The 27,591-nt window shown below is 39.0% G+C and overlaps 3 protein-coding genes and 1 pseudogene across 5 annotated transcripts; 3 read left to right on the forward strand and 1 right to left on the reverse strand.

The window, feature by feature from the left end:
- Positions 1-3,573: 3,573 nt before the first annotated feature.
- Positions 3,574-6,947, forward strand: LOC126622290 (triose phosphate/phosphate translocator, chloroplastic). 2 transcript variants are annotated; one of them, XM_050290978.1, is made up of 12 exons: positions 3,574-4,028; positions 4,142-4,216; positions 4,347-4,412; positions 4,716-4,794; positions 5,012-5,132; positions 5,229-5,324; positions 5,489-5,601; positions 5,676-5,753; positions 5,852-5,968; positions 6,076-6,175; positions 6,265-6,365; positions 6,631-6,947. In XM_050290978.1, exons 1-12 carry the CDS (start codon positions 3,775-3,777, stop codon positions 6,646-6,648), a joined length of 1,218 nt encoding a protein of 405 aa, XP_050146935.1. In that variant the 5' UTR covers positions 3,574-3,774; the 3' UTR covers positions 6,649-6,947. The 2 variants fall into 2 exon arrangements, with proteins under 2 accessions (XP_050146935.1, XP_050146936.1); XM_050290979.1 differs by having other exon boundaries at positions 3,885-4,033.
- A 3,448-nt stretch (positions 6,948-10,395) lies between these two features.
- On the forward strand, positions 10,396-20,969 carry LOC126622291 (homeobox-DDT domain protein RLT1-like). 2 transcript variants are annotated; one of them, XM_050290980.1, is made up of 18 exons: positions 10,396-11,080; positions 11,178-11,633; positions 12,250-12,326; positions 12,974-13,381; positions 13,456-13,545; positions 13,625-13,789; positions 13,889-14,111; positions 14,521-14,621; positions 15,188-15,274; positions 15,375-15,524; positions 15,614-15,769; positions 16,287-16,496; positions 16,630-17,334; positions 17,421-17,975; positions 18,375-19,007; positions 19,109-19,213; positions 19,466-19,726; positions 19,890-20,969. In XM_050290980.1, the coding sequence occupies exons 1-18, from the start codon at positions 10,936-10,938 to the stop codon at positions 20,643-20,645; spliced, it is 5,283 nt and encodes a 1,760-aa protein (XP_050146937.1). In that variant the 5' UTR covers positions 10,396-10,935; the 3' UTR covers positions 20,646-20,969. The 2 variants fall into 2 exon arrangements, with proteins under 2 accessions (XP_050146937.1, XP_050146938.1); XM_050290981.1 differs by having other exon boundaries at positions 10,398-11,080; positions 12,253-12,326.
- Positions 20,970-21,443: 474 nt separating this feature from the next.
- Positions 21,444-23,792, reverse strand: LOC126622293 (uncharacterized). The gene is made up of 3 exons (XM_050290986.1): positions 23,449-23,792; positions 22,642-23,084; positions 21,444-22,152 (listed from the first exon to the last, which is right to left on the reverse strand). Exons 1-3 carry the CDS (start codon positions 23,611-23,613, stop codon positions 21,714-21,716), a joined length of 1,047 nt encoding a protein of 348 aa, XP_050146943.1. The 5' UTR covers positions 23,614-23,792; the 3' UTR covers positions 21,444-21,713.
- Positions 23,793-24,297: 505 nt separating this feature from the next.
- LOC126622295 (uncharacterized) lies at positions 24,298-25,306 on the forward strand (annotated as a pseudogene).
- The last annotated feature ends 2,285 nt before the right edge of the window (positions 25,307-27,591 follow it).

Raw genomic sequence — 27,591 nt, forward strand, 5'->3', positions numbered from 1 at the left:
ACTTTAAACCCTATTTACAGATTTTATTTTTTATTTTTATAATCAACCTGTATCACATGTTAATTGTATTTATCTACCTATATGACAGATTCTTTTTTATATTCAACCTGTCACAGATTAATATGTCTTACTTGTAGGTATGTTATTTATTATTTTTTTTCTTCTACCTTTTAGTTAGGTTTCATATCTCACATATAGGTATAACATACATTCATATATTTGTTACTTAACTTAGGGTAGAATGTTTTACATATACATTTTATGCTATTATACTAGTTTTTTTGTTGTTGTAAGATATTAATTAGATTTTTTAGAGTTGAAAAATGAATAATATTTTTAATTGGTTTTTAATATTTTTAGAAAATATAAAATGAGTATAAAAGAAATAAAAACATATAATTAGATAACTTAACTCACTCCTAAAAACACTCTGTATTTTTGGACCTGAATCTAAAATATGTACCTTAAAAAACAATCAAGTGTGTGAATAAATTGCGAGAATGAATGTTGCTATGTAATAGCCCGTCCCTAAAAAATTATGGTTTTTATAATTTTAATACTTGAAAGGACGGAAATGCCCTATGGGCAAAGCGTGATTTTTCGAGGACGTGTGTAACTCTCGTATATTTTGTCATGTTTATTGACATATTCGGATAGATCTTGATCTTACGGATGCGTAGGCACATGTAGAAGTGATTTTGGAGTTTCAGTTAAAGTTTCGTGGAATTACGAACCCAAAAGTATTTGGAATAAATCATTATGTTAATTATCCTACACTATATTTTTTTATTATTACTAAATGATTTTATGATATATGTTTGTGTGTGACTGGTGGAAAGAGGGGAGATGGGGAGATTGGGCGGAACTGCCCAATCTGATGAGATAAGAGGAGAGGGTTGCTGCCCTATCAGAAAGGAGGAAGATGGGAGGACGAATTAGGAAGAAGGACAGGGAGGGAAAGGAGGAAGGTGAGAAGCACCAAACCCATGCCTTCATCCTTGTGACCCGTCCAACCCAACTTAGGACCCGGACTTCCCTGAGCAAATTCTGACGATATTCACCATTAATTCCGGTGAACCATAGCTCTTCAACACCTGCAATCATCATCTAACCTATATCTCTTCCATTTCCACCCAAAATTAGAAGGAATTTGATTGAAGTTTGGTGGAAAAACCACCATGGGTGTTGCATGAAAGGTTACTTGAAATCCACCCATTTGTGAAACATTTTCCTTCAATTACCACTACCAAAACACTCCCCTAGAACCCAGGAACAAAGCCCAAGTAGTGGTGGAGGCGTCGAAGCAAGTTTGGAGGTCGAATCGAATCACACCAAATTCTATGGTTTCGTACGGTTTTAGCAAAATTGGAGCCTTTCTAGGAAAAATTGGACTTGGCCACAGGTATAAAGTTTACTATACTCTTTGAGATCTTTAATTCTGCAATTTTTGAGAATTTTTATAAATAGCTGAATTTTCCAGCGAGTCGGGGTAGCAGATCGCCACCCGCGGCGGCGCGTGCGGCGGCACGTGGCCTGTGGGCCAAAGATATTTTGTTTAAGAACTATTAGATGCCCTGGGTTCATAATTGATATCTGTATGACGTAATTTCATTATTTGGGCTTAGTTTCATTTCGACACGTGAATAGGTCAAATATGAATCGACGATCTGACCGTTGGATCATCACCAAACTTTAATACATTATAGTGCATAATATTTGAGGATCATAGGAACTTACAAATCGGGAATCCGATGTATGGATCGTCCCGAATTGGATTTGTAAATTTATAAAATAAATGTTAACCGTCACTTAGTTTTGAGCAATTGACGGAAATCCGACCGTTGGATCGTAATAAATTTAAGTATGTTATTCTAGAAGCATAATGTGGGTCTTTGGAAGTTGCGGATTTGAAATTTGATATGCGGATCTTCCTGATCAAATTACAGGGTTGTAGACCCTACCGTCGATCAAAGATCGACGGTTAACTTGTGGTCAATGAGTCTCAAACTATTTTGGAATGTCCTTGAGAATGTGCCTTATGTGAATTACGCATTTTTTTAGTAAGAATTCTGAGATGTGATTCGATAATTGGTCATAGACACCAATCGTTCTTGATGCCTCGATGTGTGTGCTAGAGAATCATAATGTGGACTCCAGGTGAGTGGGTCTTTTCATTTCTATCGTATATTATATATACATATGATTGACAATTTCACAAACGTTTATAAATTAATTATTGCATATGATTACTGTGAATATTTTGAAATACTAATACGAACTACGAATGGCTTAATCCTTGTTTAGGGTACATAGTCAGTCTAACAAGACGTTAGATGCAACCATATAATAAATGAGAACGAATAATCGAGACAATAGTCTAGTTTGGGAAATTGAGTAGTTTGAGGGACATTGGTGGAAAGAGAATAAGATTTGACCCTATGTTTTAGTGGGTAAATGTTGATCATAAATCATTGCGTGAATAATCAAGAAATTGAAGTAATGAGAAGGAATTAATTGATAGTTAATTTAACTAGTGTTTAATTAGGCTTATCATCGATGATTACTCTCAAAAGTAAATAGTTTGGGAATGAGGCACTACAGTTTAGACATTCTAGACCAATTGTTTATATGTTTATATATCTGGAAATATTATGACATGTTTTAAGTTTAGATTTCATCATGGCATATCCATACGTATATTCCTTGCACATAATTATTGTGAACGCTCTGAAGTGCAAAGGTGAACTCATGACACATATGTAAGTTCAGGTAAGTTTAGGTAAGTTCAAGTAAGTATACGATATTAGTTGAATTGATGTGATATGTGATTAGATATGAATATGTCGTATAGGTCATTAGAGATGACTTCGACTTATATGCTAGCCATGATTGATGAGATATGTTATGAGATATTTTTTTTGTTACCAAGGCTTGTGAAATTTCTTACACAAAAATCATCAAAGCTTTATATGTTTTTTTTTTTTTTTTGGTTGAATTTTTTTTCCAAGAATTTGATTCCCGTGAGAAACAGTTGAGAGGAAAGGGAATTAATTAACAGTTCCGCACCGGAAAGGGAATTAAGGAAACAGAAAGGATAAGGCGATCCAAATCAACTCGCATTCTCGTCGCTCGTACGCCTTACGCTGGGGATAAGCAGGGCCCCACCTCTCCCATTTCACATCCCCATGCGTCTCCCTTATTCCCTATCCCACCCACACCGTAACCTCCCATGCTCCTCCCCCCATCTTATGTAATTAACTTGGCTCCATAAAAGTTGACGATGATTTCCTCCTCGGCCGATTCATAAAACTTCAAACTTTTATTAAATGATCGTAGAGGTAACTTTTACAAGATGATTTACAATATAAACAATTCCAATTGCAAACGTAAAATTTTATGAATCGAACACGAAGTAAAAAACACATACTAAATGCTTTGAGGATGCACAGGTTTTATAATATGAATTTCAACATTTTTTGTACGTAAGGCACTTATATTATAAGCACTTACGAACAAAAGATGTGCATAAGCAAATTTCAAACCAACCTTTACCTAATCGTAGCCGCGGATGTACTTCACTAACGTGCTCGCGTTGTAGAAGAGCAGAACCGCGCGAACACAAAAGAAATAAACCGCCTTCGTTCTCCTCCAACTGGTTCGTTTCCATCTGTCACTTGTCTGCTCGGAACAACTAATAAGAGTTCACTGCATCTTGCCAATCCGCATTCGCCACTCTCTCTGTCTCTAAGCACTCTCTCTCTCTCCACATCAATCATGCAGTCGCGGGTGTTCTCACGCGCCACCGCATTCGCACCACTCCCCTACCAGCGCAAGCCATCCCACAGAGAGAACGGCGCCGTCCCGTTCGTCTCGGCCCGGCCAATCGGGGCCGTGAGCGAGGGCGGGAACCTCATATGGGGGAGGCAGCTCCGCCCGGCGCTGCTGCTCGAGGCGTCGCCGATGAAGAGGGAGATTCTCCGGCCGTGCAAAACCGCGGCCTCGTCGCCGGCTGAAGGAGATTCCGCCGGGTGAGGTCCGTTTCCTCCGTTCTATCTCGGTCTGACTCGCCCGCGTCAGCCTCCGAACTAATGAGTTTTTTTGTGTGTGTTTGCCGGTTCTTTCTGACACGGTGGTGTTACAGGGACGCGAAGGTGGCGCCGATCGGGTTCTTCGGCAAGTACCCGTTTATCCTCACCGGCTTCTTCTTCTTCATGTGGTACGGACTCCCGCGCGTCGTCTACAATTTAACGGCTTATCATAAACTGTTGAAACAGTTTAAAATTAATTTGGATTTATTTTTTAGTAATCATTGTGTCGGGAATTACGGATTTGTCCTTGGTTTGCAGGTATTTTCTGAACGTAATTTTCAACATCATGAACAAGAAGATCTACAATTACTTTCCGTATCCATAGTAAGTGTGCCATTTTCAATTTTTTTTTTTTTTCATGCAACGAGACGTTACTGTGTTATATTTTAAATCGTCCACTGTTCTGCAAGGAAACTAAACGTATAATTTTGTTTAACGAGATGTTGTTGTGCTGTATTTTAAATCGTACACTATTACATAAAGAAGCTAATTGTTTTATAGTGGACAATTGATTTAAAATACAGTCACAATAACATATCCATATATGTCTATATCTCAAGCCTGTTCTAGTTATTTTAGTTTCGGCTTCTTCTAAAGAAGTGAGTTTTTTGTTCTGTGTGGGTGCAGTTTTGTGTCCGTCGTGCACTTGGCTGTCGGAGTTGTGTACTGTTTGATCAGCTGGGCTGTGGGCCTTCCCAAACGCGCTGTAAGTGAACTACTTAAATGTTGTGTAAATTATTGCTCGAAGAAATAAAGGATGATTCGAACTTGAGAGTTACGATATTGGAAAGAAAAAAAACTCGAGAGTTAGGACAGGCAAACTGGCCTAACTCATATATGCAAATCTCTGTTTGGTTCACTTGAAATGAGAATTCTGGTAACTCTTCATTTAGTGTATGTGACTGGTGTTTCTCTCCATGCAGCCAATGGATGCAAACCTCTTGAAGCTGCTTATCCCAGTGGCAGTGTGCCATGCACTTGGCCACGTCACCAGCAACGTCTCGTTTGCAGCCGTTGCTGTCTCATTCACACATACAATCAAAGGTGAGAGCACAAATTTTATGCTCTAAAAGATTTCGGAGAACAATAAATGACTGTATATAATTAATGTTGGATTAACGTCGGATTTATTTGTTTCAGCTCTTGAGCCATTCTTCAATGCTGCTGCTTCGCAATTTGTACTCGGACAATCAATCCCCTTGTCTCTATGGCTGTCCCTGGCTCCTGTTGTTATTGGTATGCTCTTCTATTTATGTTCGTTCAGTTGTTGTAATCATATTATCTGGCATTTAACCAAATGCGTGGATATCAATGTGTGACTCATTATTTCGATGAATCATTTCTTCAAACACATAAATTTATTGTCACGTAAGTTGGTTTTCCATGGTTTTAAAATGCAGGTGTGTCGATGGCATCGCTGACTGAGTTGTCGTTCAACTGGCTTGGCTTCATTAGTGCTATGATTTCAAATATCTCCTTCACTTACAGGAGTATCTATTCAAAGAAAGCCATGGTGAGTTTCTCTAACTTTACGTTTTGAATTCTTGAAGTTAATTTTCCTTTATAACTTTTTTGTTATTTCTGCAGACTGATATGGATAGTACAAATCTATATGCCTATATTTCAATCATTGCACTCTTCGTCTGCATTCCACCTGCTCTCATCGTGAGTATACTTCTCTTGAGAACTGTGGTAGTTTGATTCTGCAACTGAAATAATAATTTTGATGAATTGTGGCTCCATGTCCTGTCTCTCGTCAATAGGTAGAGGGACCTCAACTAATCAAGTATGGTTTCAATGATGCAATTGCTAAAGTAGGACTTGTCAAGTTCGTCACCGATCTCTTCTGGGTGGGATTGTTTTACCATCTCTATAACCAGGTATATGTGTTTTCTTTACTTCGTGTTGTAGCAGTAGCATAATCTTCTCACTGGAATTCAATTGTTATGAAATCATACGAACCGTTTATGTTTTTCCAAACTATCAGTTGGCTACCAACACCCTGGAGAGAGTGGCGCCTCTTACGCACGCAGTTGGAAACGTGCTGAAGCGTGTGTTTGTGATTGGCTTCTCAATCGTGGTCTTTGGTAATGATTTTATGTCCGACAATCTTCAACTTCGTTTTTTAGATCAATGAAAATTTGACCTCATAACTAATTTTTATCGGTGCTCGCAGGTAACAAGATTTCAACACAAACTGGTATTGGAACTGGCATTGCAATTGCAGGAGTGGCGATCTACTCTTACCTCAAGGCCAAGATAGAAGAAGAGAAACGAGTGAGTTAGATATAGCTAAGTAGATAGTTCATGCATGTGGCACTTGTTTGATATACATTTTGTCTGGCATCCAATGTCTGCATTCATGCATGTTTGGAGTTGCCTTTAAACTAATTCTAGAACCGCCGCTTGGGACTGCTTATGTAGGAAGCACTTCTGCTCATATGCGTTTTTCTGAAGATTGATCTTATCAGTTAACCTAATGCTATATGCACCATTTATTGTTCTTTTGACTCTATTTTTCTTTTTCTTTCCTGAAATCCAGCAAGGGAAAGCTGCGTGAGGAGGAATGAAGAACGGACACGGAGGGAACCATGCATTGTAAATTTCATAAATTCCCTTCATAAGTAGCAAATTGAGCATCTATTATCTATGTCATAGTTTGTTTTCTTCCCCCCCTCCTCCCTACCCCCCCCCCCCCTCTTTTTTTCCATTGATTGAGAGTACACAGACATTCTAATTTGTAATAGTCTCATGTTGTTTGGAAATGAATAAAGTATCAATTTCAATGACGATTTTATGTGCGAGTCCACTCTCAATAGTACGTGCAGAAACATATGTTATGCAGTTACTTCTTTATCACATTCTTTGTTTACATGGCCTTTATGTTGTATTTATTTCTTTCTCCCAATAGTCATGCGGTTCTTAATTCTACATGATATCAGTTGTGTAGATATTTGTTTCACGTTGCATCTTCTTCTTCCTCTCTTCCCTACAGTCTTCATGACAAGTGATTGGACAATTGTTCCTACAACTCTCTACACGGATAAGCCTCAAATCACTTGGTTGCGAGCTTGTAAGAATAGTTGTTCGATCACTTGGTTGCAAGTAAGTGTTTTGAGGCGATTGGAAGTTGAGACACTGGGCTCCAACTATAGACGTACTTTTCTACGAGGAATTAAGAACATTGAGATTTAGCCACTAAAGCAAAGGTGAGGATAAGGACCTTCCAAGTTCTATAAAAAGACCTTAAAAAGATGGTTCAAGATACTCGAGTGGAGAGAAGAGAACCACAAAATTTTGGGAAAGGATTGTATTCTCTACTAAATGCTTCTAGTTAGTCATTTTCTCATTGGTGATCACAAACTTGCCACGAGCTCTAAGAGCCAAATGAACAATCTGATACATCTTATAATTGAAAAAACACAATTCCAATTGTCACTTAGAACTACGAAAATGCAGTATAAGCAACTTAGGGCATGCTTGATTGATCGGATCAAATTGGATATGGATTCCGACATATGTGCGGTGTGGTGGTTATCTATATTATAGAAGGAATAAAGAATCATAGGTACTTGTCTAGAAAAAATATGACTACGTACCTAACCATTAGTCATGGGTTTCAAATCGTTCGAATCAACAAGGTGCCGGACACCCTCATCGTTGTCATCATCCTCCTCCTCCTTATTCGTTTTAAGGGACTAATTCTGATATTTATTCAGATCTATTTTTAACAATGGTGGGTTGTGAAGTTAGTTAATTGTAAATTTGTAATCAATATGATATACAGAGTCCGATTCAGTATAGATCACCAAAGATGTCCTTAAAGGAAAAAAAAATGCTAGCACGCCACAAAAATGATATATTTTTATCTTCAAATGTTAAAAATGCCTCAAATTCAAATCATTTCTCTCTCAACTCACGTCACGCTATATCTAAAGCGAGTTCAAATATTCTGCATCCAAAATTCTCTGAGCCATCTCTATGACCTATTTTATTGAGTGACACGTGTCATTTTGACTTAATTTATCTTTTGTTCTTATTTTTTACTAAAGAGATTAAATGAATGGACACTAGGGGTGGGCAAACGGGTCCTGGACCCGTGGGTAGGGGCGGGTATTGGCGGTTCGGGGCGGGTACGGGGCGGGTCCGTATTCTTTTAGATACAAAACGGGGCGGGGCGGGTCTAAGTAAACAAAGGGGCGGGCTGGTTCCAATTTTTTGAAGTCGCGGGCCCCCGGCCCGAACCATTTGCAAACCTCACACACTCTCAAATATCTCTTTCACACACACTCAAATCTCACAAACGCACATCTCAGCTTTCTAGAAGATTCTTCCGAGTCCTCCCGAGTCCCTCCCTGCCGATCTCTATATCTCTTTCAGTCTTCCCTATCGATCTCTCTCTCCCAAAGTCATCCTTCTCCATTCGTCGATTCTCCCGAGTCCTCCCTCTCGATCTTTCTCTCCCAGAGCCTTCCCTATCGATCTCTCTCTCCCAGAGTCCTCCTTCTCGATTCGTTGATTCTCCCGAGTCCTCCCTTTCTATCTCTATCTCCGAGAGTCTTCCCTCTCGATCTCTTTCTCCCAGGGTCTTCCCTCTCGATCTCTCTCTCCTAGAGTCCTCCCTCTCGATTCTCAATCTCCTCTCCCACAACACCACTATCGCCGTCGTCTCCTGACTCTTCTCCCAATCGTGACCACCCATCATCGCCGTCGAAAACACCACCATAATCTAAGCGGTTCAGCGACTACAGCAGCTAACAGGTATGCCTAATTTCGCATTTCAGTATTGTTGGGTAGAATTGAAAGGAACCCAGATGGAGAGTTTTAATTTTTATTTGAATTGCATGTTATCCAGATGAAAAATTGAATTTTCGAGCTACGGTTTTTCGATTTGTTTAATTTGGGATTTCAATTTTATTGCTTTTTCTCATATATGATAATAGTTATGGTTTTTCTAGCTAATTCTGATTATTTTACGATCTGGGTTTAATGATTTTAGATGGGGATCAAGTATAATACGTGTGTAGAGGTTATTCTTTGAATTGCTATGTGTACAACAACTTTGTTCAGTTAGCTATCTAATAGTTGATTCTCAGTTAGGGTTTTGAGCATCCAAGTATCAATTCTTTGTGGTTTTGATTTGTCAAGAGTTTTTTTTTTTTTTTTAATGAAAGAATAAGAATTTACTTGCTTTACTAAATTTTGGAAAATCATGCTGTGAAGGATCTTGCAGGACTTGTTGAAATCGTCTTTTTATCCGCTTTGGGAGCTCGATTTGGCTTGATTTCAGGCCACTGGTTCGAGTTTGGTTGTCCTTCTAATGGCAGCAGTGGCGGAGGGTGCAGCGGCAGAGGATGAAGGTGTTAGGGCTTTTTATGCTGGGCTTGGTTTCGTTGTCCTATTGTATTTGGCCTTGTAAATGTGAATGTGTTGTTGGTAATAAAAAAAAGCAGCCCAATGTCAGACCCAGAAAAAAAAAAAAAAAAAAAAAAGAGTAATTGGACCCGTAGACCCGTCCCGAACCGGCCCGTTTAAAACGGGCCGGGTTAGGTCTGGTTCCTAAATTCAAAATCTCTCTACCCGGCCCGTTACATTTTAAAACGGGTAGGTCCGGTTCCTCCAAATTTGGGCCCGGCCCGGCCCATGCCCACCCCTAATGGACACGTATCACTCAATAAGATAAGTCACATAGAGGCCACAAAAAGATTTTGAGGAGAGGTTTTTCAGTGTGACTGGAACACGAGTGGTACATCACATGTCATTATATAAATAGTGGAATATATATGCTAAAATGTTAATAACTTAAAAAATACAATTTCCCACTACTTATGTAAAAACACGTGATGTACCACGCATAGTCCCGTCACAATGAAATTTTTTTCGATTTTGGGTATCATCTAAAGCCTACTTTCTGATCAACACACTTCACAGAAGCCCAGCCCAATTGTGTACAGAGCAGACACGGGGCCCACAAACAGAGGAAAGCAGAAACATATGGTCGTTCATCGCGCGCCCAATGAGAAGATCGCATCCAACGAACGCACAGAATCCAAACCAACGAACACCAAGAACCCTTGGATAAACATCAAACAAACACGCACGCACACGATCTGATACGATGCAATTTGCAATAACGTATTTAACATCACTGAACCAAAAAAACATAAACATAAAACAAAACAAAAAAAACCTGAAGAAAGAAAGAACCTTAAAAAGTTGAAAATTCAATAAATAATAAAATATACGCAGAATTAAAAACTGAAAAGGCCCCGTTTAACATGAAAGTAGCATCAATCGTCTGAATTTTAATAAAAGACAAAAAATTTAGAAATAGAAAAAAGTGAGAGAAAAAGAAAATTATGGAAGGTGGTGGAATTAGAATTAGAGCGAGGAGGGAATACTGTTGTTGTTTTAAAAAACATGTTCCTCGTCCTGATTTTCCCTTTTCCTATTTTTCGATATTATTAATATTATTCATTGTTTTTGTTTTTGTTTTTGATGTTAATGTTTGTTGCTGTGTTTTCTTTTCAATCCCCGTAAAAAATTCAACATTTATTATTCCAAAATGTTTATTCTTCGTATTCTTAATATTCCATCATGATAATTCTACGCCTCTCTTTCTTCTCGATCTCTTCTTCCTTGACTGTTACGGTATTTTGTTTTTAGAGAGAGAAAGAACGAACGAGAGTTTTAGAGAGAGAGAGAGAAAAAGGAGAAGGAAATCGGATTCTTTACGAAGACCCAGTTTTTTATGACAATTCGGGGATTAGGGTTTCGAAGTTTGAAGGTTTGAGGGATTGAAAGGCGGAAGATTTGGGTGGAATCCCAGATCTCGGTCTCGATTTCAATGGAGGCGGCGTCGGAGGGAGAAAATCAGAATAAAAATCATGAGAGCAATAGTAAACTTAACAATTCCAGTGAGGGGCAGAGCAAGCCCAAGCGCCAGATGAAGACCCCCTTTCAGCTCGAAACCCTTGAGAAAGCATATGCATGTAAGTTTGATTTCTCGATTTTTTTTTTTTTTGTAATGTTTGTTTTGGATTCTGTGGAAATTGAAGTTTTATTTTTTTATTTTTGTGTTTTGATCAGTGGAGACCTACCCGTCGGAGGCGATTAGGGCTGAGCTATCGGAAAAATTAGGGCTTTCCGATCGGCAGTTGCAGATGTGGTTCTGTCACAGAAGGCTGAAGGACAAGAAGGAAGGGGGTCCACCGAAGAAGCAGCGGAAATTGGTAGCCGCTTTGCCTGAGCCCCCCATTGATGATTTGGCTCATGGGTCAGAGCCGGGTAGTGATTATGGGTCCGGTTCAGGCTCCGGGTCAAGCCCCTTTGGTCACGCGGAGTTGCGGAATGTGGTGGCTAGGGGTGTGGCTGATGACATTCCAATGAGGGGGAGGAGGTATTATGAGTCGCCACAGTCGATCTTGGAGCTCAGGGCCATTGCTTGTGTGGAAGCTCAATTGGGAGAGCCATTGAGGGAAGATGGCCCGCTTCTCGGGATAGAGTTTGATCCTTTGCCGCCCGATGCATTTGGGGCACCTCTAGGTATAATTACTGGGTTGCCTTATTGATTTTACAGGTCAATTGAGCAATGCCTTGTACTTGACTTATGTGGGATTGGATTGCAACATTATTCAGAGAATTTTGTGCATATTATTGTTTAGTGAGTTAATGTTGGGTCTGTTTTTATCAGTGTATATTTGTATTTTGTGCTCCCTTCCATAAGATAAACAGAAACTATTTTCATGACTTTCTTTTTGCCATGTTTAAATGTGTCAATAGGTGTGCTTTATTTCAGCAATCATGCGCTTTGCAAGTTTTCCGACATTCAGATCACACTTGCTACTCAGTTCACCAGTTTTTTCTGATAATTAAGATTACTAGTTGGTTTGTCATCGGTTTCTAGTGTGGTTTAACATTCTCATTTGCTTTGAAGGCTTTATGCTTCATGGTAGTTCAGTAAAAAACTTGAGTTTCAAATTTCTCATCTTGTGGTGGTCTAAAAATATGGACTACTACCCAAATTAAAATGTGAAAATATATGCTTTAGTGATTGATTAAAGCCACATTATTACCCTAGCATATTATTTTCTGTTATTGGAATGATTTTTGTATGCAATTAGGTTTCATGCTAACCCTTTTGATTCTTTACTTGGTGAAGCAGTTGCGGAGCAGCATAAGCGGTCTGCCCATGCTTTGGAGGGCAAATATGAGCGTCATGATGCAAAACCAATTAAAGTCTGTTTCTTTTTCTTTGATAAATCTATTATTTTTTATACACCATATGATGGCATGTGCAGTATGGATAACATCTACTATATAAGATGCTGGTGAACCGTTAAGTGGTATACATGTACTGCTTTTTTCATTAGCATGTGTCAACCTTTAAAACTTAAAACCACAAGATAATGTTGTGGGGAGTCGAACAAACATAGGGTAGGTGGTATTCTTTTGCAGTTCTCACTTGAGTATCGTTCGATGACTTCAGCAGTATCTAGAGTTTCCTTGCCAGTTTAGAACTCTAATTCGATTGAACTGGCTTCAAGAAGTCTGAGTTTGAAATCTTAGCAAGAGTATTTGCATCTTTGTCCAAATCTTCGTAACTTAATTTTATAAGGGTGATTTAAAATTGGGTTTAGTTGCATGACTGGTAACAAAACAACTCATTATTCGCTGTCTGGATACTCTCTCCCTCCCTCCCTCTCTCTCTCTCTCTCTCTCTCTCTCATTCCCTTTTGCTTCCTGTTGTGGGATCTAATGCATTTGAATTGATTTTGTACTGTTGGTACTCTTTATCTTTTTCTAATGCATGTAATTTTGGATGTTTTATGTATCCTCAATTTCTTTTGGATGAATCATTGAATTAGAATGAGTTTTCATCTCAGGCTACGCCAAGGGCTATCCATGAATATCCCTTTCTTCAAGATCACTCCAGTATTCGGTCTGATGCATACGGACAAGTCTCTCAATCTCATTTTCACGATTCAGCAATTGATGGCCCAACTGCAAGAACTTCGTCATTTGCTGTTGGAAATGAGCCATTGTCAAGGGTTCATGGTGTCCATGGTCATGCGTCACGTGTTCGTCTTCTGTCTCAGCAGGAGAGGCAAGTAGTGCCCTACACATCTCCTGTTGATGATGGCAGTGTAGCACAAAGGGACTCCTTCACTAACGTGAGGGTAAATACTCAGTTTAGTGATCCCCCTGTTGTTGCACCTGCGCTGGAAAACTCTAATGTATTATCTGAAGGTCAAATTAATGACTCTATTCTGAGAATGGAGAGGAAACGCAAGGTATACTTGTGCAGTTAACTTTAGTATAATAGTATATTTTCTCAACCAAGGACTTAACCAGTTGCACCTTGTAGAGTGAAGAAGCGAGAATCGCTAAAGAAGTTGAAGCTCATGAGTTGCGGATCCGGAAGGAGCTGGAGAAACAAGATATTCTGAGGAGAAAGGTTCTATTTTTAAGTCCTAAACAATTGTTTCTGAAGCATAGCAATTCGTATGCTGATATTTTGATTTTTCTGTTTATAGAATGAGGAACGAATGAGGAAGGAAATGGAAAAACAAGACCGTGAGAGACGAAAAGAAGAAGAGAGGTTGATGCGTGAGAGGCAACGCGAGGAAGAGAGATTAAAGCGTGAGCAAAAACGTGAAATTGAACGAAGGGAAAAGTTTTTACAGAAAGAATATATAAGAGTAAGTTCGAGGTCCTACAAATGTAATGCATATGTGATGTATCTTTGATTTTTCAGCATAGAATAATAGATTCTTAACCCCTCTGGGTTTATCTTGTAGGCTGAGAAAAGGAGGCAGAAGGAAGAGCTTCGCAAAGAGAGAGAGGTAGTGAAACGCAAAGCTGCACTTGAGAAGGCGACTGCACGCAGGCTTGCTAAAGAGTCTATGGAGCTTATTGAGGATGAACAACTAGAATTAATGGAGTTGGCTGCTACAAGCAAGGGTTTATCCTCCATTATTTGTATTGATCTTGACACCCTGCAAAACCTTGATGCATTCAGAGGTAGGCGTTGCTTGGTAACATGAATCCTTCTATTAACCCTTAACATGGCTGCTTGAAGTACCTAAGTATATCTTCTAGCCCTTTATAGTAAATCCATCTGATCTACCATGCTATTTTGTATCCTTCCAATTGTTGTACTGCTCTGGCACTTATTCTGAGAATTTTGAAGTTAAATCTTTTGAATCTCCTTAAATTCAGTGAAATAAGCTTGATGCTGACAGATTTAGGACTTTTGATGTACTAAATTGAGCAAAAAATAAATAAAATTCAGTGCGCTGATAACTTATGAATATTTAATCGACCTGAAACCACCCACAAGTATTCATAAAATATTTAATAGTGTACTTGCGCATCTCATTATTGTCTGTCTCTATAAAATAATTCAATGACGCGTTTTTTTGTGGTTCAGATTCTTTGGTTGCATTCCCACCTAGGTCTGTGCAGTTAAAAAGACCATTTACAATTCAGCCATGGATCAATTCAGAGGCGAATATTGGTAACCTTCTCATGGTGCGTTCTTCCTTTTTCTTATTATATGAGCTATTAAAAGTACCATATATGCTGATATTAACTATTCTTGTACGATTTATGGGTACAGTATTTCTTGTGCACACAGCATAGTCAGTAATATCAATGGTCCAGCCTCTGGCTATTGCGATAGTCTCACTGTACTTCTCTTACTACTTGGTCTTGAATGTGTTTCCTAGTTGTGGTAAAATGATGACATGCTTTTATTCTTTAGGTTTCATGGACCTATAACTATGCTTTTTAACACTTCATATTTAGTACAGGAGACTCATTATCACTTGTAAAAGATGTCGTTCGATCTCCAACGATAGTTGCGATTCTGGTGACAGTTACTTTTGGTCCTATTCTAGACTTCTAGTATTTAATCAAGTGATCGTTTGGTGTATGTGACTGTCTTATTGGCTTGTGATCTCACAGTTTTTAGTTTTGTGTCTGCAATTGTACGTTAATTGTTCTCTGGTCATATGCATGTTACTTTTAGTAGATTCTTTGTTTCTGGTATTTGAATTAATGCCTCTAATCTGATGTTTGAATTGTGATGGTGACAGGTTTGGAGATTCTTAATTACCTTTGCTGATGTTCTCGAGTTATGGCCTTTTACTCTTGATGAGTTTGTCCAAGCATTTCATGACTATGTGAGCCACCATTGAGTTATTTTATTTCAAAATTATGCTTTCTAATTATTTGTCCATATGTTTTCTGCTGCTCATATACTTCGTACAATTTTGATATTAGGATTCAAGGTTGTTAGGAGAGATCCATGTTGCTCTCTTGAGGTTGATTATCAAAGATATTGAAGATGTTGCAAGGACTCCTACTGGATTAGGAATAAATCAAAATGGTGCTGCTAATCCTGGAGGTGGACACCCACAGATTGTTGAAGGAGTAATCCCCCACTCTCTTCATGGACGCAGTTACTTTGTTTGCTGATTTTGATGCTTTTTCCTAATATTTCTTGGAACTATCCGTTTCAGGCTTATGCATGGGGCTTTGATATACGGAACTGGCAGCAGCACTTAAGTCTGCTGACATGGCCTGAAATATTCCGTCAACTAGCACTCTCTGCTGGATTTGGGCCACAGCTGAAGAAAAGGAGTATCGCATGGTCATACACACCTGATAATCACGAGGTTCTCTTTCAATTCTTTATTATCTTTCTTTGAAAGGAATTTATCTACTGCATCAGTCAAGAGTAGTGTAAAAAAGAAAGCTGAAATTTGTATCCATAGAAGTTTGAATTCAAGTTAAACTGGCATCCTAGACTCCTAGTTCGAAGGAAGAGCGTCAAAACAAGGAAGAGCATCAAAACTTTGATGTTTGGCTTTGCTTAGGTTTGATTTGTTAGTTGAACTCTATGATATGACGAAGTTCAGACTTTGCTTGATGAGAACTACAAAGAAACCCATATGAATTTCATTCATACCTAGCTTGATGACTGGGATTAGTGCAGTGCTCAATGACTTAGTCTTGGACTTAAAGATTGGGCAGTGTGTTCATACTTCACACTAAGCCACCTTATAGATGGCTACTCCTGTGTATATTTTTTTCAATCAAATTAGTACATTCAGACATTAAAGATTTGGAATTTCTTCTGTTTTATTTTTGTTGCTAAAAGTTGCAAGACTCACAGTACCATTGTTATTACAGGGTAAAGGTTGTCAGGATGCAATTTCTAATCTAAGAAATGGTTCTGCAGCTGTAAATGCATTTGCAGTAATGCAAGAGAAAGGCTTACTGGCTCCACGAAGATCTAGACACCGGTTGACTCCTGGAACTGTAAAGTTTGCAGCTTTTCATGTGCTCTCACTTGAGGGAAATAAGGGACTAACAGTGTTAGATCTTGCAGACAAGATTCAGGTGACTAAAGTTTATTGTTAGCAAAAATGCTGTTGTGAATCTTGTGACAAGAATAGTCTTTTTGGTATTGAGTTTTATGTGCCTCTTTCCTGATTTCTTTTTATTTGTCCGTTATCTGTTCTTTTTCTGTAAGAAATCTGGCCTTCGGGACCTGACAACAAGCAAGACTCCTGAAGCGTCAATTTCTGTTGCTTTGACAAGAGATACTAAGCTTTTTGAAAGAATAGCTCCTTCAACATACCGTGTACGAGCTGCTTACAGAAAGGATCCTGATGATGCTGAGGCCATACTTTCTGCAGCCAGGAAGAAAATTCAAATATTTGAAAATGGGATTTTAGCTGCAGAAGATGTCGATGATGTTGAAAGAGATGATGTTGAAAATGATGAGGTTGAAAGAGACGAAGACTCTGAATGTGAAGTTGATGAAGATCCTGAAGTTGATGATTTAGCTACTCCATCAGTTGCAAAGAAATCCCCTGATGATTACAATGAAGTAATTAGTTTCTCAGAAAATGGAAAGGACAGTTTAAGCAATGATGTTGGACTTGCTGTGAAAAATGAGTTTGATAAGGATGTTTTATGCTCCTCATTGACTGGTTCCAAAGATGCATTCTGTCCTAGTGCTTCCTCAAAACAGTGTGTTTTGGGTGCAGATATTAGTACAAGTCATCTTGACCAAGAAAATATGGAGATTGATGAAAGCAAGTCAGGTGAGTCATGGGTTCAAGGACTTACAGAAGGGGAGTATTCTGACCTCAGCGTGGAAGAGCGTCTGAGTGGTCTTGTTGCCTTAATTGGTGTTGCAAATGAAGGAAATACCATTCGTGTTGTTCTCGAGGTAAACATTTCCTTACAAGTTTTTGAAATCAATGTATTACCGTACTTTCTGTGTTAAAACTTCAATTTGACACCAAAATTCAACAGGATCGCTTAGAAGCTGCAAATGCTCTTAAGAAGCAAATGTGGGCAGAGGCACAGCTGGATAAAAGTCGCCTAAAAGAAGAGAATGTTGGTAGGTTAGATTTTCCATCTTTAATGGGAGGCAAAGCTGAAGTACAAGCTACTGGAGTAGAGGACGGCCTAAGTCCCTTACGGGATGTTGATAACAGGAACATTGATGCATCTCCAGTCACTGCAGAAAATGAAAAGTCAATCCATGGGTCACAAGGTGTTCAGAATCAGCTTAATGGTGTGCATGGTGAAAGGACCTCAGCAGCCCAAGATATCTCCATGGGTTCTGATAATTTTTTGACTCAGCAACTTGCATATGCATCAAAAAGGTCGCGCTCACAATTAAAATCGTATATTGCACATAGAGCAGAGGAGATGTTTGCATACAGGTCCCTGCCTCTTGGTCAAGATCGTAGGCATAATCGATACTGGCAATTTGTTGCATCTGCATCAAGACATGACCCTGGTTCAGGCAGAATTTTCATTGAATTGAACAATGGAAGCTGGAGGCTTATTGACACTGAAGAGGTAATGCTTAACAGCTTTTATAATCTGTTTCAGGAGCACTTACTTGTCTGAGTGTTTTGGAGTTTAATTCTGCACAATAAATGTTGTTGGTTATGCAGATTACATTTTATCTTTAGGATAAATTGGCATTGACCCCTTCATCTCTTTTAAGCGAATCAAAGTTGTGTCGGGCATCATGAGCTTCTTAGCAAAGTTGGAAACTTATTATCTTTTTATGCTTGCTAGATTTGACTTGCTGTTTCAGTTGGCAGTATGTCTTAGGTTCTTAAGCCACATTTGTAATAGGTTTTTGTCTGCTTGCTGGCACCATTTTTATGCTTGCTAGTTTTGACATGCTGTTTCAGTTTCTTTTAAGAGTTTCTTTATTATCATAATGTTTTTAATTGATTGTCTGTATAGGCCTTTGATGCTCTTGTTACGTCTTTGGACGCACGCGGGATTAGGGAATCTCATTTACGCTTAATGTTGCAAAAGATTGAGGCATCCTTCAAGGAGAATGTTCAGAAAAATACGCATCGTCCTAACAATGCAGGCCCAAGTAAAAACCATGTTAAAGATGAAGCTGACGAAATGGATTCTAGTCCTGATTTCCCTTCTCATTTTGACAGCCCTGAAAGTGCAGTTTGTGCTTTGAACTCTGATACAGCGCAGACCTCATCTTCTTTCAGAATTGAGCTTGACAGAAGTGAAACTGAGAAAAGGGCTGCCTTGAGAAGGTATCAAGATTTTCAGAAGTGGATGTGGAAAGAATGCTCTAATTCATCTACCTTATGTGCCACGAAATATGGGAAGGAGAGATGCAGACCGCTGTTTGATGTCTGCGATGTCTGCCTCAATTGTTATTACTTTGAGGATTCCCACTGCTATACTTGCCATCAGACTTTTGATGCTTTCAACAGAAATTTTGACTTTGGTGAACATGTAATGCAATGTAAAGAAAAAAGGATGTTGGAACCTTGGAATTTCGATATTCCTTGTACTTCTCTTCCCTTGGCCAGAAGATTGCTCAAGACGTTAATAGCTCTTGTTGAGGTGAGATACTGATGCTTTACACCTTGGGCATCGCTGGCATCTCATGAATCCATGCTTGATGTTTTATTCAGTCTTCATATCACTCACTGTTTGTTCGACAGGTATCTATTCCACCAGAAGCTCTTCAATTGTCTTGGACTGATGACCGTCGAAAGATGTGGGGAGAGAAACTGAATGCATCATCATCAATGGATGAACTTCTTCAGGTTTCTATCCTTTTTCTTGTTTCATTCTTATGGTCAACCCTGTATTCTGTTCTAAACTTCTGCAAAGAATGTGTTCCTGGTTTTTTTTTTTTATTCTTTTACAAACAAAATGAAAGTATCACGAGGAAAGATTTATCCATCAATTTCACTTGCATTTTTCTAACCAGTACGACCATGGCACCTCATATGTCTATTCCTCAAACTAACTTTTTATATGTTAAGTTACTCATTTTTGTACAAACTTCCTTCCAGATATTGACTCTGGTTGAGACTGCAGTGAAGAAAGACTTTCTGTCATCACACTTTGCAGTGACGGAGGAATTGCTGGGCTCCTGCAAACAGCCAGGGGTTGTTCGCGATTATCTAGCCAGTGGATCCGTTCCTGTACTTCCTTGGATACCACATACCACTGCAGCTGTGGCTCTGAGGCTTCTTGAGATAGATTCATCAATTACATATGTAAAGCAAGCGAAAGCTGAGCCCACCACAGACAAGGAAGTGGGAGAATATCTTGTGAGTTTTTCCCATTTTCTCTCTGTAAAGCTTAATGACAGAAAAGCATGTAAATCTTTAAAATACAGCTCTTATGAAATCCCATAGATGTTGAATTGATGTTGGTGGTGTCATACAACTTCCACCGTGTCATTGAACTTACATGTGTTTTTTTCGTCTATAGAATCAACCTATGAGACTTCCGACATCAAGGAGTGAGACTGAACTAACTGAAGCAGGCCTCAATGAATACATGAGGGAAGAAAACAGTACTCACCTGAAAAGTGGACGAAACAGCTTTAGACGTGGTAGAGGAGGTCGAGAGCAAGGGCGCGGTAAAAGGTGGCAGAAAAAAGTGAGTAATCCCAAATCTGTTGCAAGTCGTCAGAACATTAGGGGTAATGAGAATTTGAATCAAGGGTTGAGAACGGTGGGAAAGCGAACGCAGGGACAAGGGAGCGGACGGGGTCGCCGAACTGTTAGAAAGAGGAGAATGAAGAACAGGGCTGTTGAGGGGACACCTCTGGGCCGTGTGAGTGACATGCGCAGCAGCCCTGAGAGTGGAGGAGAATCACCAAGAAACTTGGCTGAGGAATGGGATGATGAAAAGATCGATATGAGAGGTGACGAGCAAGGAGAGGGATTTGAACGAGTAGACGCATTGGAATCAGAAGACGACGACCAAGCAGTGGGATACGAACAAGGAAACTGGGAAATTGGATTTGATGGGACTTCCAGCGGATGGAACGGGGGTTTAGTAGAAGCTAGTGACGACGATATAGATGCTTCAGAAGATGACAATAATGTCATGGAAGAAGTGAGAGATGAAGATTCAGAGGGGGATGTAGATATGAGCGATGCCTCGGACGAAATGCTACCAAACACGATGAGAAACGATGATGGCACAGAATCGGAAAGTTCAGACGACTCTAGTGAATGAAGCTCGAAATCTGAAGTGCCTCTGCGCAACCACCTGATATACCCCGCGGCTGCATACAATTTTAGATAGTGCAGCTTCAGTAGCTGCCCATCCTGATGACGGAAACGGAAATTGATACCGGCCTCCGGTAATCTTGATTTTTTGCTGTTATAATTATTAGATTAAGATTTTCCATTTGATGGATTAAATTGTTAAATGGTAGTGTATGGATAGAAGTACTGGATTAGGGGAACTGCAGTAGTTTTGCGGTGTAACGTGTAAGTCAAGTAAGCGTGTAACAAAACCATTTATTTACCTAATGGAAAGGTAAGCAAGTTACTTAAACCGCAAGCAACACATGTTCTTTGTATTTTAGTTTTATTTATGGAAGATTTTCAAGGACCATTCCTGTAAAAATCACTTCTGCTCGCAATTGCTTTTAGTAGAATAGATTGAACTTCAATTGAATTGTAAGTGTTTCTTGATGATGCACCTAGCACTTTAATTAACACTTTCATAACTCATAAGCACTTTTAAATTCTTCTAAGGAATGAAATCTCAAGCGCTTTGGATAGTGAGAAAAACGTTTTTAACTTCCACAAATCTATCACAAAAGAAACACCATTGACAGAGTCTTTTTTACTTTCTATAATTTCATCCGACTTTCATTGAAACACTCAAAACCAAAACGTCTAAAGACACCCGAATGAAGACATGTTGGCCGATACCTGAAAGGTGACGAAACCACAAAATGTAGGTAATGTGAAAAAATACGAATAAATTAAAACGAGAGAAACAAACAAGAATGAATGCGCAGTGTGCAGATTGGAACTCGTATCCTTGAGATTATTCAATTTTCATGAACATCATCAGCTGTTGAAAGAGACTAAATAAGACTAATTAAGTACTATTTCACACAAGCATTGTCACCAGAAAAAGATGAATTCCAACGGACAGTGTTTTTCTCCCCCGTTGGACTAACATATGTTTAACCTTGCAAAACAAACAAGTAACACAAACATCCCAAGCCATCCAAAAAAATATTCACAAGCGCCCTGGTTTCGCATAGCACAGCGGCTCGAATTCGAATCAAGCCGGCAAATATTTCTTAATTCCGGCCTTCTGGTCGGGACTCAATCTCGTCGGAAACTTGATGTTGAATTTGATTCTGAGGTTACCCTTCTTGGAGGGGTCCTTTGGTACAGGCATTCCCTCTTTAGGGACTACCTCCTCATAGTTTGGACTGATCACATTGGTGATGGGGATGGTGATGCTCCTTCCATCTAGGGTGGTCAGGTCGACAGTGTAGCCTGTTAGAGCTTCTGCTAGAGTGATCTTCTGCGTGACGACCAAGTCGTTCCCGTCCCTTGTGAATGTGGGGTGTGGTTTCTCATCAATTATGAACACAAGATCGGCAGGAATCATGTTTCCTTGCTCGTTTCCTTTCTCCGGGAACGTGATCTTGGTTCCCTTTTTCCAGCCAGGCTTGATCTCTATGGTTAGGATTTCCTCCACTGGCATTGTCATCCTGCGTAACACAATGAATAAGGTCATTAAAAACCAGACAAATGATTTGAGAAAAAATAGATCATACGAATTGCAATACGACTGACAAGCTATCAAATTAACAGCACGAAAACAAAAGATGACTCGAATGTATTCCTTTAATACTTCATCAAAGATGAGAACATAAAAGACATGTCAAACTAACATTCTGTTTTCCCAATGCGACATTCTAAACTATTCTAATCTACGGAAAAGGAAATTCAAACTTGAGTGCAACGAGACGGGAGCCCTACCAACTAAGCTAAGGCACGTGCGCTACATTAAACTAACGTTAATTTAGAATGCAATACAATGCTGGCATTGTTAAAATTGGTGAATAATTAAACACGAGCACCTACTTTTCCTATAAGATTGAAGGATGATCAAGGAACATGACTAATTGCGCGAAAGGATGAAAAGATGTGCGTAAATCATTTCCCTTCTATAAACTGAGGAAGAATAAAGAACTTACCCGCTTGCATCTGCAATTTCCCTCGAAATCTTCATCTTCTTGGTAGTCCCCTTATAGAGCTCCTCAAGGCTGCAAGGCAACCTCTTCTCTATTGGTTCAGCTTTTCGTGGCGCATGGCTCATGGGCCGGCCTTCTCCGAACGAACTAAACATGTCCTCCCCAAACATTCCACCGAAAGACCTTCCACCCCTCATGCCGCCACCGCCCATTCCACCCATTCCACTTCCCATTCCACCCATGGGGCTCGAAAACCCGAAAATCTCAGCAAAAATGTCGTTGGCGTTTCTGGGGTTGAATCTAAACACATTTGGACCGTCTCCAGTTTGGAAGAAGGTAGCTCCACCGCCAGGCCCACCGGCATCCGGCGGCGGCGGCACTTGGCCTTTCAGCCCTTCTTCTCCGTATTGATCATAGATTGCTCTCTTCTGGGGATCACTCAGAACCTGCAAAATTAAAACACACAGAATCAGATTCCAGCTTCTGGGTTTAATTTACAATCTAGAAAAAAGTGGCAACGTTGATTTTTCAATTGTTTGAGAAAGTTTTAGATAAAAAAAAAAAAATGGGCTTCCTGCAAAAATCTACAGAACGTGAAAAGATTGAATTTTTATGCCGCTTAAGGAATTTTCACATGAAAAAAATAGGCAATTTAACTTCGAAGTCCAAAACCCAGATGAAAAATCTTTCCTTATCAGATTAAAAACACAATATTTCAAGCATAACCAATATGAATTCTTCAAAAAAAAAAAAAAAAAAAAAAAAAAAAAAAAAAGCGAAAGAACAAAATGGTGAAGAAATTAAACGAACCTCGTACGCCTCAGAGATTTGTTTGAACTTGGACTCGGCTTCCTTCTTGTTGGTGGGGTTCTTATCAGGGTGCCACTTCATGGCGAGCTTTCTGTAAGCCTTCTTCAAATCGTCGTCGTTGGCATTCTTGTCCACCTGCAGAAGCTTGTAGTAATCCACACCCATCTCTTCCTTCTTTTTTCTCCTTGTTTTTGCTTTGTAATTATTAATATTTTATTGGTATTATTATTTTCCTGATAAAATCTTTGCGAAATTGTGGAGAGTTTGAAGGCTGTGAATATTTATAATTTGGGTAGCAGCTTGAGATTATTTGACGAACAGGAGGAGGTGGGAAGGGAAAAGAGAAGAATGTGTCGAAGTAACCAGACGAGTGTCGAAGTTTCCAGAGATACCTCAAATTTTGTGGGCTCAAATTACATTATAAAGGCCCAAATTGATGTACCCAAAAATAAGGGCCCAACTAAAAGCCCAACCAATTTCAATTCTGTGGAAAGGTCCGGCCGTTTGCGTTGGATTTCATCAGTAAGCCATTAATTTAGAATCCGGATCCTCTTTCTGATTCTAGAAATCTGTCAATCATGTTCGTTCATCGTATATTATGCAGTCAGAAATTATTTTAAATATTTTTATTTAAAATTAAACACAAACAGTATTTGACAAAAACTGACTGCACAATGTATAATGAACGTACATGATTCACGAATCTCCAAAATCCTCGCTAGAAGAATCCAAAGAGAATCCTATTAGATTAATTTAAACAAGGGACGTGTAGGCGTGTAGCTCACGTGATTAATAGCATTTACTTGCACCATTGTCGTTTGAGACAGTAGAAGGATAAGCACCAAAACAATGGAGAACACCACATGGGAGCAAAAATTGAATGCCCTAACCCACATCCTAAGCAACCCAACAACCGCGCCATCTCTCCACTCCCAGCTCGTCATCGCCACCCAAATTCTCCTCCTACCTCAACTGTGACTACCCTCCCATCCACCTCCAATTTGCCCTCTCTCTCTTTCTCAAACCGGAGTAGGGCTCCCCCAGACCTCCTGGAGGTCCAAGTGCCCTTACCACCATCCCCCGCCATTGGTTCTTGCAAAGGGTGGAGAGGAAGCTCAGTGGGGTGAGGACCAGAGGATAGAGAGGTTTAAGAAGAGGATGAGGAGAAAACGACTTGGCAGTGATGTGAATCCTGTGCTTGGTATTTTGGCTCCCAATATGTTATTGTTTTCCCTTCTGCTTTGGAAACCTTATCCGGCGCAGCGTAATGCTAGGGAGACAAAATTTGAAAACTAAATTTTGGAAACTAAGGTCATCTCCAACCAAATAGTGCAGAGGGCCAGATGGTCGAAAATAGCTTGAATATCGTCTACAACCTAGGGTTAGGCTAAATGGCCCCACATAATCGAAAATGACCAAAAGGCTATTGATGTCACATTATTTAGTTTATAAATTTAATTTTCGTAACATTACCCTATCCGGAAAGTCAGATAAATTTAAGGTAAGGAACTTTCGTGCCACATTACACTTTCGCTGAAGACACATAATGATCCCTGCATTTCGAGCCCACCGACTTGCGCCTGTGTGGGATCCGAAGAGTTTTTTCTTGTGACTGGGCGCGGACGAGTGAAATGGCCCGAAAGTCCCCGCTCAATAATCTATCATACAAGTGGTTTTTGTTAATCTTATCTTAATAATATATCTGGGTTTCTGGGAAATCTGTGTTTTATTAATGTTTTTGGGATGCATAAAAGAATGTATTTGTACTAGCTTCGCTTTCTGCTGAAATTAGTAGTCTTTTTACAGATATGTATTGTTTATTTTGAGTGATTAGCTCTTCCCACTTAACCTTACAGAACTCAACTCTGCAAGAAAAATTAAATGAAGGGGACAACAAGAAAACAGTCAAGAAAAAAAAAACAATGATTGGTGTTATCCGTTGTAAAAGGGATGTGTAGATAGCACTATCCAAAATAATAGCAAGTAGGAATGGAGAACATTACCAATTATCGATTGTATATCTATTGTGTTTATCTTTTTTTTTTACATAATACGTTAGTAAGCATGGAAAAGATAAATTACACGATGTACAACTGATTGCAAGACACATTCTGTTTAAAAACACACGTTGAAAGAGAGACATGAGAGATGAGATGAGACACATAAGAGCACATAAGAGCGATGGACACAAATAAATATACAACCGATTGCCAAACAAATTAATGTCCAAAGGGCAAACTTTGAAGGACGAAAACTATGCTCCCGCTAATCGTGCAACATAAAGAAAAAGAAAAAGAAAAGTGAACTAAACATAAAGAAAAAGAAAAGGGAATTGGGTGCTTTGTCAAACACAAACGTTGACAAAAGCATCTTTCACTGTTTAATTATATTCCCCCGAATCTAAGGAATGCTGGTGGTTGAGGAAAAAGAATAATCCTAAGAGGTGTGATATCCACAAACCCATTTTACTTCTCACACACCTTTTGATAATTTCTGTCCATTGATCTTCTTCAATTCATCCGATTCGACGGCCGAAAATTAAAAAGGTGTGTAAAAAGTAAAATGATATGTGTGAATATCACACCCCTAACCCTAATTTTCTTTCCATTAAAAAATGATCACGAGCAAACAAGGTTTTTTGTTTTATGAGAATAAGAAATAAACGTTTATCGTACGCATAACTCTTTGTTTCGATTGAGAAAGGAAGAGGGAGGAAGAGAGAGAGGGCTGAGTGGGCCACCTTTGCATCAATTAGTTGATTCAATCTGCAACTGCTATAACCAAACAATGACCTAACTCTCGGATGGCTACTCACATTAGTTGGCAAACACCACTTGCCACATGCTAAACTTCAATACCAAATACCAGCGCCATTGTAGGTCACTGGTTACTAAGACTCTTCAATATTTATGAAAACCTTGATGTGAAATTTGGGTCATCTTCTTTCTTGCTTGTGTGGATAAGTTGAGAGCGGCTGTCTTGTGATTTGGCTCGGCCAAATACCAAAGCCGATCAGGTTTAGGTTTTCAGTGTTGGAGAAGGAGAAAAGGAATGTGCATAAGTTATTTCTATAAGAGTTGAGAAACAGGTTTTCTTTGTAATCCCAATCAGTTTAGGATTAGGAAATAATTTAGTTTCCCTTATTCTAAAAGGATTTAGACATTCTATACTTGTAAGTCATGTAACCATCGGTCTATGTACTATAAATAGGCTTGCTAAGCGCTGCTTATGCACACGAACAATATAGAAAATATAAGGGTAGATAGCCAAGAGTTCTTTATCCAAAGCAAGGTTTTGGCTTTTCAATAAGTTCTTATAACTAGGTTGTTATTCTTCATAGTACAAGTGATTTCTTAAGAGAGATCACACGAGGAGTAGGCAAAGTTCGCCGAACCTAGCTAAATTCTTTATGTTTTATGTGGCATGTTTACTTTGTGTTCTTATATTTGTATAGCATCATCTTTTAAGTTTGTATAACATCAGAGACAGTTGATAAACAAGATCAACTGAGACAATCGATAAACAAGATCAACTAAAGAGGATTAAAATCTATCAGATATACACTTATGTGTCTTTCCCGCTCCTCATGTAATATGAGTCTATCCACATTGCAAGTAAGTCTGTCTCCGTCAACCAATTACTTTAGGAAATCTAAGTATGCAGGCAATTACATAAAACCAACTTACATAATGTGAAATCATCTATAAGTTAATTAAAGACAATGTTGTGTGAGATTTTTTCACCACTTGTGGTTGCTTTTTCAAAGGTTTTATTTACTGCTTTTTTCTGTCTTTATTTTCTGGTAGGAAGGTGCTAAATAGGCTTTTGCTTTTACAAAATCAACACCAATGATACCATGTACCTCTTCTTTTTCTTCCTTCCTTTCTTTTGGCTTTTGTGAAATGGTCTAGGGTTTTTGGTGGTGCATATACAAATACAATCAACAAGGAAGCTTCCTTTAACCTTCCACCCTTTTCCTTTGAAATTATGACTTTAAAAAATAAATAAAATGTGAATGATGGAATTGAAGAAGATATAACGAACCACAAAAACTTCAACATCATCTTTATTTTTTCACTATTTTCTGGTGACAATTTAATAATTTAGTAGTTGGGATCTAAATATTAGCAGATGAGATTGTTG

The sequence above is a fragment of the Malus sylvestris genome, chromosome 5, assembly GCF_916048215.2.
Source record: "Malus sylvestris chromosome 5, drMalSylv7.2, whole genome shotgun sequence".
Lineage (NCBI taxonomy): Eukaryota > Viridiplantae > Streptophyta > Magnoliopsida > Rosales > Rosaceae > Malus > Malus sylvestris.